A 19645-nucleotide genomic window follows, 5' to 3' on the forward strand; every position below is an offset into this window, starting at 1 on the left:
TGTTTGTGTGGTTCAGTTCCAATTACTACATGCTCATTTGAGTGACCATTTCCTTCCTATAATGCCATTGCCTAAACCCAGGGAGACAATTTTTGGAATATGGGTGCAGCTTTGGAGCACTTCCTTTGTAGGTTCTCGAGAGGCTTTAAATTCATACTACCAAGGCTTGACAAATCTCATGGTTTTTCCTGAACTTACAAACTTAACTTTGCATGCTTTTCTTTCCTTTTTATGTAAAAATATTATTGTGGTAACAAATAAATAATGTAACATTTGCCATTTTAATTTTTTTTTTTTTTAGTATAAGATTCAGTGGTATTAGTAGGGTTCACAACGTTGTATAACCATTACCACCATCCACTGCCAAAACTTTATCACTCCAAATAGAAAGCAATATTTAAATTCAGTTAGAGCCCCAACCCCTGGAAATCTCTGCTTTAGTTTATTTTTCTATGAATCTGCCTATTTTAGGTAACGCATCAGTGATATCACATGATATCAGTATGTCAGCCAAAAGGGGGGCTAATGCAAAGTACCAGAAATCTGTTGGCCTTTATACAGGGTATTTATTTGGGACAAAAGTTTACAATTACAAGCCCTAAAGAGCTCAACTTAAGCAAGGTTAGTTCTTCACTTAAGTCTGTTGCCACATGTTGACGCAAGATGGTAGACAATGTCTGTGAGGGCTTAGCCTTCCTCTTTCCTCTTGAAGCTTCATGGGCCCAGCTTCTTCCAATCTCAGCTGCAGGCTGGAAGGCTTGTTTATTTCCAGGCCCACTCCAGCTGCTCAGGGCTCTGGTCTCTTCAGATGCAAACTGTCTAGCAAATGGCTTGTCTCTCTTCCCAGGGCTGCAGGATCAAAGCTCTCTCCTCACTGTGTCTATGGAACTCTCTTCCTCTTTTGAGTTTCTTCTGTGTATCTACTTCTGTGTGTCACCTTGATTGTCTGTTTATATAGTCCACCAAGGGGGAGGGGACTCAAATTGAGTCACCCTAATGATGTGGTCAAATCAAAACCCTAATCTTAACATGTTTTAATCAAATGCCTCTCAGCTAAATCTAAGACAATCAAAGGATATCAAGCCCAGAGAAACAGACCAGTTAACAAACATAATCTCTCTTTTTGGAATTCATAAATAATCTCAAACTGTCATATACGATATTTTCCTTTTGTATTATTTTATTTGTTTAGCATAATATTGTCAAAGTTTATCCATGTTGTACCATGCATCAGAACTTCAGTCCTTTTTAAGGCTGAATAATATTTCACTGTACATATATACCATATTTTTGTTTATCCATTCATTTTTTAACGGACATCTGGGTTGCTTCCATCTTTTGGCTACTGTGAATAATGCTGCTATAACACTAGTGTGGTACAAGTATGTGCTTGCGTTCCTGTTTAAAGGGAATTTACCAAGGAGTGGAATTAAATAACATGTAATTACACATAATTCTGTGTGTAACTTTTTAAGGACCCACTGAAGTATTTGCACAGTGGCTGCACCATTTTACATTCCTAACAGTAATACATGAGGACTCTAATTTCTCTTACATTCTCACTAATATTTGTTATTTTCTGTGTGTGTGTTTAATAATAGCCATCCTAGTGGGTGTCAAGTGGAATCTCTTTGTGGTTTTGACTTGCATGTCCTTAATGATGTAGAATCTCATTTCATGTGCTTAACTGGCCATTTGTACATCTTCTTTAGAGAAATGTCTACTTAAATCCTTTGCACATTTTTATATTTTGTCTTTTTTGTACTTGAGTTGCAGACATTTATATATTCTGCAAATTAAATCTTTAACAGATGTATAATTTGCAACTATATTTTTCCATTTTGTAGGTTGTCTTTTCAGTCTCAATAATGTTCTCTGATGCATAAGCTTTTGGTTGTTGCTTGTGCTTTTGGTGTCATATCTAAGAATCCATTCTTTAAGGCCATGAAGATTTATCCCTGTACTCTCTTCTAAGTTTTATAGTTTCATCTCCTATTATTAGATGGTCGATCCATTTTGAGTTAACTTTTTTTTTTGCTCTTTTTAAAATTGAAGTATATCATTCATACATGAACATGCATAAACAATAAGTGTAAAGATTGTGAACTTACAAAATAGACATACATAATATCACATAGGGGTCTCATATATCACCCTTCCACCAACACATTGCATTGTTGTAAAACATTTGTTACAAACTATGCAAGGGCATCATCAAAGTATTACTACCAACTATAGTCCTTATCTTACATTTAGTTTGAGTTAATTTTTAATTATGATGTTAGGTATGGGTCCAATTTCATTCTTTTGCATGTTGATATTCAGTTTTGCCAGCACCATTTGTTGGAGAAAATATTCTTTCTCCATTGAGCAGTCTTCATACTCTTAAAAGATTTATTTTATTTATTTCTCTCTACTTGCTCCCCCACCCCAGTTGTCTGTTCCCTGTGTCTATTTTCTGCGTGTTTTTCTTTGTCTGCTTCTGTTGTTGTTAGTGGCACGGGAATCTATGTCTCCTTTGTTGCGTCATCTTGTTGTGTCAGCTCTCCGTGTGTGCGGCACCATTCCTGGGCAGGCTGCACTTTCTTTCACACTGGGTGGCTCTCCTTACGGGGCACACTCCTTGCACATGGGGCTCCCCTACGTGGGAGACATCCCTGCGTAGCACGGCACTCCTTGCGCGCATCAGCACTACGCATGGGCCAGCTCCACAAGGGTCAAGGAGGCCCGGGGTTTGAACCGTGGACCTCCCATGTGGTAGACGGATGCCCTAACCACTGGGCCAAGTCCGCTTCCCAGTCTTGGCACTCTTGTTGAAAATCATCAGGCCATAGATTTATCAATTTATTTCTGGACTCTCAGTTCTTTCCATTGGTCTATGTGTTTCCTTGTATCAATCCCACACTGTTTTGGGGTTTTTTTTGCTTTTTTAAAATTTATTATTTTTAATTTTTAATTTCTCTCCCCTCCCCACCCCCTCCAGTTGTCTGCTCTCTGTGTCCATTCGCTGTGTGTTCTTCTGTGTTCGCTTGTATTCTTGTCAGCACACCAGGAATCTGTGTCTCTTTTTGTTGTGTCATCTTGCTGCGTCAGCTCTCCATGTGTACAGCACCACTCCTGGGCAGGCTGCACTTTCTTTCACGTGGGAGGCTCTCTTTACGGGGCACACTCTTTGTGCGTGGGGCTCCCCCACGTGGGGGACACCCCTGCATGGCACAGCACTCCTTGAGCGCATCAGCACTGCACGTGGGCCTGCTCCACACGGGTCAAGGAGGCCCCAGGTTTGAACCCTGGACCTCCCATGTGGTAGGCAGATGTCCTATCTATTGGGCCAAGTCTGCTTCCCCCCACACTGTTTTGATTACTGCAGCTTTGCAATAAGTTTTGAAATTGAGAAGTTTAATTCCCCCAACTTTGTTCTTCCTTTTTAAGACTGTTTTGGCTATTCAGCTATACTTTCTTTATGGTTAATTTTACCTAGTTTTGTATGAAAGTAAGAAATTCTCTTTCCATAATGTCTTCATTTTGTACCTCTAAATTTCTACTGCAATTGAATGAATAGACTACAATTGTGATTTTAACTGAACTTAAGTATAATACAGGGTTCACAAGGAAGAAATGTTCTGTTCATCACCATATCCCCAGGGTCCTAAAACCTGTGCTTCGCATATTAACATGCCTTCTACAAATATTTGCCTGAAGATGCCTGCCATCCCATATTTTAATCTTTGTGTGTAAAGCATTTATTTCTTTCTGGAGGTATTTTGGAATATTCTTATTATCCTGGATGTTTTGAAATTTCAAAAGAATGTACCTTTTGGTAGGTTTCTTTTTGTTCATGTTTCTTGTCACCTATATTTTAAATCTGGAATCTCATGATTTTTCTAAGAAATCTTCTTGTGTTATTTTATAAAATCCTTTCAAGTTCTATTCTTCTTTACTGATAATACTATAATTTAAGATACTGAACAGTCTATATGGGTGCTCTAATTTTCTTACCATTTCTTATTTGTCAAAGATCTCCAGGGCCTACTTTCTGGGAAATTTCTTCAATTCTGTGTTTCAATATTGCTATTGTAATTTTTAATTTCCACTAACATATTATTTGATATCCCGGAACTCTTTCTTTTTTTATTTCCTGATTTTTAAAATAGCATTCTGTTTCTTTGTGGATCCATATTGTCTCATATCTTTTTGGGGATACTATAGTTTTAAAATGTATTCTTTTAAATTTTCTTCTACTTTCTGAATTGTCTCCACTTCTTCCGAGTTCCTGTATTTCAGATTCTGACTCATCCTCAAACATCTGTTAATTCTTGGCAATCATAATTTAGAGAGAAGCACTATAAGGCTGACTGAAACCTCTGTGTGCATAAGGGGATCTTGCAGTGTATGAGCGTCAGAGATGTGTGATCAACAGTACCTCTGTTTACCAGGAACCTGTAATTTTGCCTGCCTAACTTTCTCTAAGGATATTCAATTTCTCTAGGGAGCAATTACTCTTCTGCTGGACCACAGTGGGGAGGAGGATGCAAGCAGTAGTGGAAATGTGTTTGATTGCTAGTACTCTGAAGACAAGCAGGAGGATCACTACTCAGTATTGTATTTTCATCACTTAAGCATTATTTTAGCATAGTGCCCATCTTCTGTCCTTGGATATGTGCAAGTCTCTGAATTTGGAATATCTATGGTTCAGTTTCACCTCAGAATAAATGTCTTAAAATGTAAATAATGCTGGAGAGCAGGTGCACCTCAGTGTTTGAGCACCTGCTACCCATGTTTGAGGTCTCGGGTTCAAACCCTTGTACATCCTTAAAAAAAAAAGTAAGTAAATAATGCTAGATAAAGCAACCTACTGGCAGAATTGGAAATAAAATATAAAATGACTGATATAAATTTTTTTTCAGAAATAAAGGACAGGGAGAACCTGAAGATAGGAAGGGAGGGAAGAAAGAAGGTAGTTATATCTAATCCTTGCTATATAATTCAAATCATGCCCTAAATCTAAGCCAAAGAGCTAATGGTTTTTAAATATACAGTTGACAAATTATGGAATGATAATTGAAGCCTCAACTTACTTGTATGAAGTCTGTCAGATCTCTGGAATGACTTCTTCCCCAAGCCAAGCAAAGGATTTTCCACTTTAACTGTGGAAGAAAAGCTGGAGTTTGAGTTCTGGGGGCTGCTTGACTGTCCATCAGACTGTTTTCCTTCCCATATTGCTAGGAGAGAAAATATGTAAAGACTGGTAACACTGTGGTTTTAGATAGAAATCAATCACTCAATTTACCTATCATCACTTACTAAACGGAGTTTTCTATTAGGCAATGTGATCCCCCTACTGTATTTGGAGTCTGAAAATTAAAGGTCAAAAAGTAAAATAAATTCTTTTCCTTCCTCCCAAAATACTATTTGTTTCTGGGTATAAATTTCCTTCTTTACAAAAATTCAATGTTTTGCAAGATACAGATTAAGACTGTATCTTAACGCCCATATTATCATCCAATGGCATTAAACTCAATCACTCATATAATACTAGGTCTGCTATCTAGAGCAGTTTAGATTAAAAATAACACAAGTAACAATCAATAAAACAGCCAAAGGTCTTGTAGATACGTTCAAAGGGAACTCAAAGGATTTATGTACTCTATGGGAAACTTTTTATTTTTAAAGGAGAGAAATGGTAAACAGGTCAGCCTGAGCTTGCTGGGAAGTATCAGTTCTATAAGCTAATAGATTTTAATGATTACAGGCACCTTGGAATTTAGTCATTGATTGCCTTCTTACATGCAAATACCACTGATGCAATTTTTAATAACTGCATGTTTCTGCATAAAATTTTCCCATTTATCCTGAATTTATGTTAACTTGACAATACAAGGATTATGGGAATAAACAAAGTAATTTAAAAATAAATGATGTGACATGCAAACTTAGAAAACAAACACAAAAATACTGGGGAGAAAGAAGCTTCCACAATGCCCAATCTGCTCACCAGGCTTGGCAGGTACAGAGTCACTGGCTGCTTTGACAGTCTTTAGAGAGAGATGCTGGTTGGAGGAGATGGACATGCTTGGCCTGCATTGCTGCTGCTGCTGCTTCTTCTGCTGTTGTTGCTTTAGAGCCTATAAAGAGAAAACTAACACAAATCAGTTTTTAGTAAATATAAAAAGTGACTTTTTAAAAAAGAGGTGTAGGTAAGCATACTGATGAGCCAATTTCTTTGAAATCTAACAAAGCAAACAAACAAACAAAAAAAGAAAATAAACTAAGTATAATGCCTAAATAAACTTTAAAGTTTGGACTTCTATTTTGCCAATATTACTTCTTTATATTATTATACATAAATGTGATAGCTATTAACATTTTTTAGGAATTAAAAATCATCAGTAAGCTGAGGACTTCTCAACCTTACAGTAGCAAGCAGAAGTGGAATCTTAGCACAGAATTCGTTTTTCAGTAATTTCTGGATGTAGATAATTACGCCCTGTACCAAGAAGAGTATCATTTGCATGAACTCTACAAAGAAATGCAAATATTTTGCTCAGGGGTTCTTAACCTCTTTTGTTCCATGGACCCCTCTGCCAGTCAGGTGAAATGAATACTACTGTAATTTATTTATTTCATACAATCATAAGTGAAGGAAACGCTAGATTTCAGTTAGAAGTCAGAGAAAATAAAGATAAGTTGATTCTTTCAAATTCAAGCTCATGGACCCCAAGTTAAGAACCCCTGATTTAGTTCATGTATGCTTCAGAGGTGCTACATTTGAACAAAAGATTACAATTGACTACCTGAGTTAGATCTTAGGTAAGAGCATCAAAATTTGGCCTAATGACCTATAATAGCAAAACAGGCAGGAAGGAAGATTAGAAAAATACTGGTTCTAATTAAATAGTATGGTCCGTTCTGGCTATTTTAGAATATTTTTATATATGATATTCTTACTTTATAGGCAACACTATTTAGAGTGAACAGAAATATCAAGAATGTCCCATAATTTCAATCATGAATATAAATGGGCCATCTATTTCTTAGAGTGAGAAAAAAAAAGGCAAAGAAATCAAGAAAGCAAAGCTACATTTCAGGAAAATCCAGGAAAACCTAAGACTTGGCTAAATTGCCAGTTTTTTGTTTTTTTCTATCTGGTTGTATCATAGTCTTTTTGCTGCACTGCTGTGCCGCAGGCGCCCACGCCACGCAGGTCTGGGATGCCTTTTTTCTTTTTTTACAGGAGGTCCTGTGATCAAACCCGTGTCCTCTATGCGGTAAATAGGAGCTCAACGACTTGAGCCACAGTCACTTCTCCTAAGTTGCCAGTTTTGAGCTTTAACTTTCAGAAAAGTCTAGAATAACTCAGTAGTTCTGGTTTTCCAATTCCCTCTTCCCAATATAGTTTCTTCCTGCTTCATATTCACACATATCTCTGGTTATGCTATATGCAAAGAGTTATAAGAAGTCAAGAGAATTGATATAAGCTCTAAGCTGCTTATGGAGAAACATAACTCAGAGAGGTGGACATCTGGCTTAGACTCATCTACAATGTTTATAATAGATGAGGTAGAAGCATAATGCGTAAAATGTGTCAGTGTTATCTGACCATTAATTATGGCTTTTTCTCTCGTTCTTTGCAATTAGACCAGAAAATGTTCATAGGTTTTCTGGGTGATATTCATTGCTTGACTACTCACAGTACTGAGGTCATTTCAAGGTTAATGCAAAACTTTACGGAAATATTTGATCTCATCTATTTCTGCTGTGATCATGTAAATTCAGACAGATAATGGAAGCAAAACAACTGATTGCTCCTCTAATCAAAAACAAGCAGTTCAATCCCCCCAAGCAGTTTACAAACCTTGTTGCTAACACACTCATTTTAAAATAAAACCACTAAATAAACAAGAATATAATACCCTTATTTGTGGTAAAGGATAACTAGTACTATAATAATTTTCCTCAAATAATACTATGAAACATACGTTAGGGGTAAGGACTTATTTTACATACCAATGATCTAATTTATAGAATTTTCCATGCTGATATTCCCTAAAGAAAATACACTATGTGACTCCTGAGACGAGAGGAGTATTAATACATGAGTACAAGAGTAGTGTACATGTTATTAATTAGCTAAAAGGTTTAAGAAAATATTTGCCTTTTGCCTATGGAAAAGTTTTGTCTTATACTTCTTAAAATTCTCCAGAGAATTTACAAAATCTAAGTGCTACAGGAAGCTCAGGCAGGCAATAATTAATATTACCAAGTTTGGAGGCATATTTTAATAAAAATAACTTTTGGATTAAACACTTTAAGACATACATAATTTTTAAAATATTAAATTTAACGGTAAAGGTAATACATTCATTCTTAATGTCTAATTTGAACACAAAAGCTAGACTCTGCTCTGACCACCACTTCTAGTCTTATCCCCCAATTCTCAGTCATCAATTTACTTTTCCTTACTGAACTTTTGTCATTTACATATGTTTTCGTGGTTATACATATTCATATTTATTTTAAAATATATTGTAGTGGATTGTGGGTATGCAAGTGCATGTTGTTAAAAATGGTGTCAGGTCTTACATGTTGTAGAACAATTTAACTTAAATGATTCAACAGAATATCATGGTTATTTTTCCATGTCCATTCATATAGATCAACACCCTTGCATAATTGTCCAGAATATGGATATGACACCATTTATTAACCAAATTCCTAATTTGTATGTATTAGGCTATTACAAATCTTTAATGCAAATGCTGTTCTGTTTGTGTATGTATGTATGTATGCATGCATATATGTACATATGCATACTTGTATTTTTTAAGCCTAAATTCCAAAAAGCTGAATTGCTTAGTCATGGGTTATGGGCATTTTAAATATGAACAGACATTGCAAAATTTCTTTCCAAGTTGCTATAATAAATTATATTCTACTAACAAATCATGAGTATCTGTTTCTCCACATAATATCCAATACTTGATATATATAATTAAGCTCATTTAATTTACACCAATCAGAGGATTTTAAAAAATCTGTTATTTTAATGTTTCCCTAGTTACTAGTGAGTTTCCATTTGTTGGTGATTTGCATTTTTAAAAATTCCAAAGCTAGTTCTTTGAAATGTCCAATAAAATAGACAAACAATTGCCTAATGTACTGGGGGGGAAAAAAACCTTAAAATGAACAACACTGAGGAAAGAAAAAGAGATATAAGAAGAACACTACACACAACTTTGTACCAATATTTGAAAAAAACTAGGAACAATGGATCATTCTCTAAAAAGAAATTTCTGAAATTGTCTCAAAAAGCAGAAAATCAGAAGAAACAGTAACACTAAATAAAAATGAAATGCTAAGAAAATGATTCTAAAAGGTGAGATTCACTGAACTTTCAAGGCAAAGATCATTTCCAAAATCAGGAAAAATATGGAGAGTTAGTTCTACAATTTTGTTCCAAAATCTAGAAAAACACAGAAAGCTACACAACTTATTTTATCAGCTAGACTAGCTCTGATTCTAAAATTGTATAAGGATAGTACAAGAAAACTGCAAAATCCAAACTAAAATCTTAAAGAGAATTCAATAATGTATCACACATGTATTTTTTTAAAAATAGAAAGAAAACATGTGGGTTTATTCCAGAAAGTTAGGCATAGCTTACCATCAGAAATCTAGTTATGGAATTCTATGCATTAAAAGACAGTACAGAATTGAAAGCTTAATTATTTCAATTCATTGAAAAATTAAACAGATGAAAAGAGAAAAACTACCTGATCATCTCAATAAATCCTGGGGAGAAAATTTGAAAAAATTCAACAGCTATTCACGATTTTTAAAGAAACAAAAACTTCTTAGCAAATTAGGAACTTGTAAAATGTGATAAAAGAATATCTTCCAAAAACATACCACAGATATCATACCCAGTAGCACATACTGTTAAATAACCAAATAAAATTTATCCTTAAAAGGGCCTACAGTAGAAGCTTTCAAGAAATTCTGAATGACTGCCAAAGACATACATTTTTAAAGTAGATTATAGTTCTGACACAGACTGGCAAGATTACCTGCTTTAGTGCCTTCTTGGTGTGCTTCTGTGATGGAGAAATGAGTTTACCTGCTGGAATGGAAGGAGATGGACAGCCTGACTGGGGGGAGGATGGCTGTGACAATCTAGAAGGGTCTAGGGGGAAAAATGACAATGAAAAATTATGTTATCAGAGTTGATATAAAGCACCACTCCTTCCCCCATCATATGCTGCTACCTGTGTTAAGAAATGTAACCAAACACTTTGGGGAAGGATCTTTTTAGAATTCTACTGCAAACAGCCTCCCGCTGCAGTTTACTTTCCCAGAAAGCTCTATTGAGGATAATAGGATAGGGAAGGAATCGGTGTTAGTAGTAATTACTTTTTAAAAAGAATTGATTAAAGAAGCAGGAAGTAGAATAAAAACCATGAGCCATTAAATTAGATAAAACTTTAGAAAGATTCTAGAGTCCTTTAGATAGTATCTATGATCTAAAGGTAAATCTAATGACAACATGATACAGTGGAAGAATCCTGGATTCAGAGAATGAGTCTCAGATTTCCTGTCTTTGAAATGAAGGGAATAAGACCATTCTACCTCAAAATTCTACCACAGCTTTACTTGTTACATTCCTTCATCTCTTAAATCAAGTTTTAGGCCTAGAACTGTCAAAGAGTACTTAGGATTTCATGTATCGAAGCAATGTCAGTTGCACAAGATGTAACCACTATCTGCTTCATCTCTACCTATTTGGCCAGAGATTGGCCAAATCTTAGTCTTAGGTGAATCAGGGTTTTCTCCCTTCAACAGCCTATACCTCCTATGATAAATAGCAATTAAATCTTCATTATGGTCTGTAAAATTCTACATTTATGTATTACTGATAAGGAAGAACACAGAAATTGCTGATACATATGCCTTAATAACAAAAATACCAAAATTATAACCACTGCTGCTAATAGTATCAAAGTGTGCATGATAACTAATGCTTCCTCCTTTCATATGTGTTGGACTAAAATGGTCTGTCAAAACTGCACCCCATAGTACAGCCAATGAGGTTGAAGATATTGTATAAAGTATATACTGACATAACCCTGTGGTTCACTGAAACACCCAAGTTATGGAATGCAGCATTTACACTTGTAGATGTCCTAAGAACAGAATACACAGTAGATACATTTATGAAAGACAACAGCAGGCATTATTAAGAGGCTGATGTATCATAGATAGTTTAACTTTGTATCCCAACCCTTATGATAAAGTTCACATACAAGGAAAGATTGTTGCATTAGTTCCAGGTTTAAAAATAAACAACAAAAAATAGGTCACTGTAATGGATCACACAAAAATGGAATTGGAGTTGGCTTATTCTTGGGATAGCTGAGCAGAAAAACAATACAAATACATAACCAAAAACACCCCAAACAACAATATATCCTCACTCTCAGTACAGTTAGATGTTGACTAATTTTTTTAAGTAATAGTTTTGAGATATAATTCATGTACCATAAAATTCATCTATTTAAAATGTACAATTCAAAGGTTTTTAGTATATTCAGGTTGTGCAAAATACATCACACCATTTGAACATTTTAATTACACCCCATTAGCAGTCACTTCATTTGCCACCAAATCACACCCTAGTTCCTGGCTAATCTATTTCTGTCTCTATGGATTTGCCTATTGCGGACATTTCATAACAATGGACTCATAGAATATGGGGCCTTTTGTATCTGGCCTCTTTCACTTAGCATAAATTTCATCTATGTTGTAGTATGTATTGGTACTACATACCTTTTTATTGCCAAATACTGTTGGACTGTATGGCTTATATCACATTCTGTTTATCCATTCCTCAGGTGATGGACATTTGGGTTGTTTACACTTTTTGGTTATTATGAAAACGCTACAATGAACATTTATGTACAGGTTTCTAAGGTGGCGTATGTTTTCAATTCTCTTGGGTACATGCCTAAGAAGTGAAATTTCTGGATCTTATGGAAACTCTATGTGTAACTTTTTGAGCAACTGTATCCAAAGTGGTTGAAGTATTTTTACAATCCCACCAGCAATGTATAAGGACTCCAACTGCTCTGCATCCTTGCCAACACTTGTTATTGTCTGTCTTTTTGATCTGACCAATGTTTTTAATTTAGAAAACACAAAAAGAAAGTAAAGAAAAACATTAGTATCTAAAATGTTTACCTTTTTTAAATGTCTTTCAGGAATCTGAGAAAATAGTTTTCCTCACAGGCTCCAATACTGCCTGATTATAAACAGAAAACACACAAAGAAACCAAAACATCCCCACTACAGAATAAAAGATAAAAATTTCACTTTGCAGCCTAGAAAATAAGACAGTAAAGCGATCTGTAACTGCCAGGGCAAATTACTTTCACCCTGAAGGCAAAGTTCTTCCTAACAAATGAAAGGGCAAACATATCCTAAGGCAACTGAAATAAATGAAAATTCTAGCACCTACCAGTGTGAAACACCTGCCAGAAATGAAGTAATGCCAATTAACTCAACTTCTATGAAACTTACACTATTCTAACTTTTTAAATATTAAGGATTCAGAACCACATACAGCAATACCTTAAAAACAATACATGGGGAAACTGACTTGGCCAAATGGATAGGGCATCTGCCTACCACATGGGAGGTCCGCGGTTCAAACCCTGGGCCTCCTTGACTCGTGTGGAGCTGGCCCATGCGCAGTGCTGATGCGCGCAAGGAGTGCCATGCCATGCAGGGGTGTCCCCCACGTGGGGGAGCCCCACACACAAGGAGTGTGCCCCGTAAGGAGAGTGGCCCAGCGCAAAAGAAAGTGCAGCCTGCCCAAGAATGGTGCTGCACACACGGAGAGCTGACACAACAAGATGACGCAACAAAAGGAAACATAGATTCCTGGTGCCACTGATGAGGACAGAAGTGATCACAGAAGAACAGAGAGCAGACAACTGAGGGTGGGGGAAGAGGAGAGAAATAAAAAAATAAATCTAAAAAACAATATATGTGAGAAACTTGAGAAACTTTCATTATTTCTTTTAGTGGTCACATTATCTTCAAGGACACATAATTTTATTAATAACAGCTAACTATTAAATATCTCCCATGTGACTAACAACTGTGCTAGGCCTTTTGTTAACAGGATTTCACTGAACTCTTGTAACAACTCTCTATAGTAAGTACTATAAAAATACAAGTTCTATTTCTATCCTCACCCGAACTCCTCCAATTCTATTAATACTCCCAGTGATAGTGAAATACCTCTGGTTGGCATCCTTACTGACATTGTTCTATGCAAATAAAAATATGAAAATATTTTTAAGGACATACACTTAAACACAGATAAATGTCAAATATACACATTCATCTCCTACCCTTTAAATTTTACACATTAGGAAATTTAAGTAGCTTGCCCAAAAGACACAAAGCTAGTAAGGTACAGAGCCAAAACTTGAACTTTACATGTTTTAAGAATGAGTTTATGGGAGAAGATGTGGCTCAAGTGCTTGAGTGCCTGCTTTCCACATGGGAGGTCCCAGGTTCAGTTCCCAGTGCCTTCTAAAAACAAACAAACAAACAACAAAAAAACAAAGGAAGAAACCAACTCAGGTTGGTGGGGCTCAATGGCTTCCAACATACAAGGTCCTGGGTTCAATCTCTGGCCCCAGTACCTTAAAAAAAAAAAAAAGTTTAATAAATGTTACAAGAATAAAAATTTTGGAAAAAACCAAAGGACTGTACAGTACAGTAAACCCTATTGTAAACTATGGACTATTGTTAATGTATAACTATAATAATAACATTGCTTCATCAATTATTAACAAAGGTACACTAATACAAAGTGTTAAGGATAGGGAAAACTGTGTATGGGGGTGGAAAGTTTTAGGGGAACTCTATTTTCTCCATGATTTCCTATAAATCTACAACTTCTCAAATAAAACACACACAAAATATGGAATAATGAGTTGGTACCTCTGGTGGGCTGAATGGTGGTCCCCAGAAATAAATGTACAGGTCCTAATCCCTGAAACTGTGAATGTTTTTTGTTAATAGGGCTAAGGATCTTAAGATGGTGTGACAGTTTGAAGCTGGGTGAATTCCAGAAAATCATGTCCTTCAGGCTAATCCATTCCTGTGGGTTTAGGACTCTTTTGATTGGATTGCTTCAGCTCGGTGGACTTTGATTAGATTGCAGGATCCAAGGTGGGTCTTGGTCCTCTTGCTGTAGTCTTTTATAAAGAGGACTAAAAGCAGAGAAATACAGAGAAAAAGCTGCAAAGATGGGAGAACAGGAACCCAGGAGCTCAGAGAGAAACCCAGGAGAGAGGAAGTCAGAGGTAGAACAGACAGAAGCTGAAGCAACAAGACCTAGAAGAGAAGCAAATTGCCTCCATGTGCCTTGCTCCATGGAAGGAGTCCAGAATCACCTGCAGCCAACTTTCAAGGAGATGGCATCTCTGGTGATGCCTTGATCTGGACATTTTCACAGCCTCAGAACTGTAAGCTTTTAATCTAATAAATTCCCATTATGAAAGTCAACCCAGTTCTGGTATATTTAGCTCTCAGCAGCCTTTGCAAACTAAAACAGATGGGAAAATTTTCCTAGATTATTAGGTGGGCCTAAATCCAATGACAAGTATTCTTATAAGAAACACATAGAGAAGACAACATATGGCCACAAGCCAAGAGCCACCACCAGAAGCAAGAAGCAAATAACAGTTTTTCTCCTAGAGCCTGTCTACAGGGAACACAGCTGCCCTCCCTTGATTTTGGACTCTGGCCTCTAGAACCAAGAGAAAATAAATTTCTCTCATTTTAAGCCACCCAGCTTAATAGTAACTTGTTATGGCAGCCTCAGGAATCTAATATAATACCTTAGCAAACTCCAGAGGTGACAATTTTTTTAAAGCACCATTATCAACTCACAGATGCTTATGTATGTGACATGCTTAAGTCATTAGCAATTATTAAGGATCTAGCACCCATGTTGAGCTAGTGGGATTTTTCCTCAAGTTTTACAATGCCATTGTGACATGGCTCCAGCAGGGTTTGGTTGCTTTCCTGCTCTCTGGCACTGAAAGTAGTCTCAGACAAATCTTGCATAATTTTTTTGCCCTGGATATGGAACGAGCCACTTTCTCAAGGAGCCCTCATACCTTTTAACTGGAAATGGTATTAAAAGACCACTATCTGAACACCACGGGTGTTCACTGCTACCGGGTTACCACTGCTTCTGGACCTTTGTAAGGATCAGAACCAGGAAATAAGCCATCATTTTGACAGAGAAAAATAAATTAGACTTCAATACCAAATTCAAATTTAAGATGACAGAGTTTTCACCTAACCTTTTTAGTTCTACATTTCTATCACTCTTCTTCTCCTCTGATAATTCTGGTTCATAACAACATTATTATATTTAATTTACTTTCTATTACAGATCTACTTTCAAAATGACCATAAAAATACATTAACTGAAAATAAGACTACTGAATGCAGCTTAAGATTTATGTCTGGTCTCACCCACCTAAGATTTTTCCCAGTTACTTTTCTCTGTCATTATGCATATATCTAATATAGGCTTAAAGTTTATTTCCGATGTCTAGAAAATGCATGCTTAAAATTTGTTTTAAAAATTACATAAAGCTATAAAACAAGATACTTTCATTTAAGTCTAACTCCTTTCCCTGTCTACACCAACTTAGTACTTCTCTTCCCCATAGGAAACCATTTTTATTATTTTTTTTATCCTTCCATTGCTCTTTAGTTGTATTTTTGGGTGAAAATAAAGAGTGTGTGTGTATTTTATACTTCTGCTCATTTTTTTCTGTTTCATGGCTTTGGCTCTTTTTCTTCTGAAATTCCATTATATAAACATTGAATTTTTTTTTTTTAACACACTAATCCTTTTAATTCTTTGTGGTTCCCCCCACCCCACCCCAACACTGCCCTGCTGTTTTTGCTGTGTCCATTCGCTGTGTGATTTTCTGTATCTACTTCTCTTTTTGTCTTTTTTCCTTGTCTTTGTCCTCTAGGATTTCACTGGGATTCGATCCTGTGGATCTCTCATGTGGAGAGAGGTTTCCTGTCAACTGCGCCACCTCAGTTTCTGGTCTCTGTTGCGCTTCACCTTGACTGTACTCTTCATCTCTTTTGTTGTGTCATCACCTTGCTATGTGACTCACTTGCGCAAGCACTGGCACACTGTGCAGGTACTCGGCTTCTTGAGTAGGCACTAGGCTTGCCATGTGGGCACTGGATCACTGCACAGGCACTCGGTTCCTGTGTGGCACTCAGCTTGCCACGCAGGCACTGGCTCACCATGCAGGTACTGGCTTGCTGTGTAGGCATGTTTTCTCTTTCTCTTCTTCATCAGGAGGGCCCAGGGATCAAACCCAGGTAGGCAAATATGGTAGGCAGAGGCCCTATCACTTGAGCCACATCTGCTTTTCCACATTGAATCTTTTTCACTCATTTTGTATTTTAATACTTTCTCAGATTCTTATTTCATGTTTTTATTTTATTTTTTTTTAAAGATTTTTATTTTTTATTTATTTCTCTCCCCTTCCCCACCCTACCCCCCAGCTGTCTGCTCTCTGTGCCCATTCACTGTGTGTTCCTCTGTGTCTGCTTATATTCTTGTCAGGGGCATCGGGAATCTGTGTCTCTTTTTGTTGCGTCATCTTATTGTGTCAGTTCTCTGTCTGTGCGGCACTACTCCTGGGCAGGCTGCACCTTTTTCACACTGGGCGGTTCTCCTTAAGGGGCACACTCCTTGTGTGTGTGGGGCTCCCCTACGCGGGGGACACCTCTGCGTGGCACGCAACTCCTTGCACACATCGGCACTGTGCATGGGCCAGCTCATCACATGCGTCAGGTGGCCCTGGGTTTGAACTCTGGACCTCCCAATGTGGTAAGCAGACACTCCATCCATTGAGCCAAATCCACTTCCCTTCATTTGTTTTTATTGCCCTACTAATTTAGTCTTCATTTGTGAAGTGTTTTTCCTTAATTTATAACTTCCTGAGTATTATCATCTTTCATATACCACTGTTTTCTATCAATCTAATTTCAGAGCATTTTAATCTGGATTTATGCTGAATAATGTGTCTATAATATATTTTCTTAAAACACCTGTGGCTCATTTAAAAATATTAAGAAACAGTTTTCATCTATTTTGGAGGTTCATTTTTGGTATGTTATCTGAGTATATATTATTAATATCAATAGCCACTCTTCTTTCCCAGCACTATCACAGTATAAGGCTTAACCACAATCCTTTTCCTATGCTCATCTTTAAGTGACATAAGAGTTCCTGTATTTTCGAAATAAAGTTCTAGCCAGAAAAGCCAAAAAAATTTTCCTAATTAGATACCTCTAGAGTTCCCTTCCTGAAAAGTTCAAGCCTACACAAGTGGTGGTGGGGGGGAGGAGGGAGGGGTGAGGATAGGGGGACAGACCAAGGTAGGAATCTGTGCTGGAATGAGGATGAAGCATACTTGAGGCAGAGGGGCACTGGTTTAGCATAAGATATCAGAGCCCAAGCAGAGGGAAAAGGAACTCCTTTGGGGAGGAGGGAGGAATGTTGTCAGACATGGGGAGTCTAAGACTAGACAGAATAAGAAGGGCAATCAAGCATGGGGTGTAAGAACCTGAGAGAGATAAGGGGCACCTTCAGAGGGAATTTGAAATTTCACTGTCGGAGAAGGGAATTACAAATATGAAATGGGATAGAGAATGAACCCTATGGTGCTGGACTGAAAATGGATGTTCTATTCATGGTTTTAAAAATACAGATATAGAAATAAATAAGAGATAAAAATAAGTGTTCACTGAGAAGGCCTGGGGACAAAAACAACCTGATAACAATGAACATACATAGGGACCAGTTCTTGGCTTTTAAGGGAATCAGGACTCCTTCGAGATATGGCTAATTCCAGAGCTGGGTCATAGATGGTATAAGATGAACCAGAAAACTAAAAGATACTCGAAGAATGATGTGAACATGTCAAAAAGACACAAAAAGCCAGCTTGATGGTGCTCCCAATAGTTGAAACATGATAATTGGAACATGAAAACATACAACAGGTTATAATCCCCTGAATAAACAGGAAAACACTTCACACAGATATAAATAAAGGAAAGCTAAAATTGAAAGGCTGCTGAGCAGGATATTCACATCATTTCAAAATAATCCCCTCAAAATACTGATTAATTCTACAGAGAAAAGTATTAACTTTAAAGTGGAGAGGCCTGGAAGGCATCATCTATAGTGGACAACTCAAAATCATGAAACAACTATAGGATACAATGGGAACACTATAACATAAAATAGTAATAATTTTGCCGAAGAGGAATATTCTAAATTTAATCGTAAGGCACACAAATCCAAATTGAGGGGTATTCTATGAAAAAACTGGCCTGTAATCTTCAAAAAATGCCAAGGTTATGAAAGGCAAATAAGAGTTGAGGAACTGTTCTAAAATATGACAAGCAGGGAAACGGACTTTGGCCCAGTGGTTAGGGCGTCCGTCTACCATATGGGAGGTCCGCGGTTCAAACCCCGGGCCTCCTTGACCCGTGTGGAGCTGGCCATGCGCAGTGCTGATGCGCGCAAGGAGTGCCGTGCCACGCAAGGGTGTCCCCCGCGTGGGGGAGCCCCACGTGCAAGGAGTGCGCCCGTGAGGAAAGCCGCCCAGCGTGAAAAGAAAGAGCAGCCTGCCCAGGAATGGCGCCGCCCACACTTCCCGAGCCGCTGATGACAACAGAAGCGGACAAAGAAACAAGACGCAGCAAATAGACACCAAGAACAGACAACCAGGGGAGGGGGGGGGGGAATTAAATAAATAAATCTTAAAAAAAAATAAAAAATAAAATAAATAAAATAAAATATGACAAGCAAATGTAATGTGGTTCTCAACTAGACTGATTTTCTATGAAAGTATATTACTGGGCAGAGACTGGAGGAATCAATACATGCTGGTTTTCTTAATGTTCTCCCCCAAAAAAGGGTCACACAGAGCACATTTCCCCAGCAACAAAATTGCAACAACTTGTGTGTGATGTTTCTTCCCAGGGAAACTTATTAGAGATTCAGTGTCCAAGGTATTTATTGGGGGGTGGTCATCCTCTGCCTGGTATGTACTAATATGCCACATCCCCAGAAGGAAATCAGGTGTTTAGCACAAATTATACTCTTTGCACAAACAGTTTAGGTACAGTGAGCTACCTTTATCAAAGAATGATGGAGACACTCCTGAAATCCATGTACCCAAATGCCAGCCACCGGCAAACTTGCAAGTAGAATTTTCAAAGGTTAGTAGCCTCAGTCCTATGATAAAACCTCTTTCTGCATGCCCACATTATTCTACAGTCTCAGAATAACTATACGAATATCACTGATAGAATTACTGAGAACAGTAAAAATATGAATATATTCTCCATTTTTTTTAGTTGTACTAAATCTACATTACCTGAGCATATAGCTATTACAATACTAAACTCTCTCCCTTTAAACTATTTAGTCTTAGTTTCTAGTTCAATGATCACTACCAGCCTTTATGTCAATGGGATTGTCCAAAGCTTGCCCTTTTGTAGAGTCCTCAGAAAA

General features: G+C 37.2%; 1 protein-coding gene across 2 annotated transcripts in view; it reads right to left on the reverse strand.

Moving 5' to 3' along the window:
• The window catches only part of ASXL2 (ASXL transcriptional regulator 2), a 185251-nt gene that overhangs the window by 46345 nt on the left and 119261 nt on the right, over nucleotides 1–19645 (reverse strand). Inside the window, exons 5-7 of one of the 2 annotated variants that reach the window (XM_058287729.2) lie at nucleotides 10068–10183; nucleotides 5996–6125; nucleotides 5079–5222 (exon numbers count right to left, since the gene is read on the reverse strand). In XM_058287729.2, coding sequence (XP_058143712.1) covers nucleotides 5079–5222; nucleotides 5996–6125; nucleotides 10068–10183 — 390 coding nt within the window. The remainder of the gene's footprint in view (nucleotides 1–5078; nucleotides 5223–5995; nucleotides 6126–10067; nucleotides 10184–19645) is intronic. The other variant, XM_058287730.2, reaches the window with a different exon arrangement.

The sequence above is a fragment of the Dasypus novemcinctus genome, chromosome 25 (genome assembly GCF_030445035.2).
Source record: "Dasypus novemcinctus isolate mDasNov1 chromosome 25, mDasNov1.1.hap2, whole genome shotgun sequence".
Lineage (NCBI taxonomy): Eukaryota > Metazoa > Chordata > Mammalia > Cingulata > Dasypodidae > Dasypus > Dasypus novemcinctus.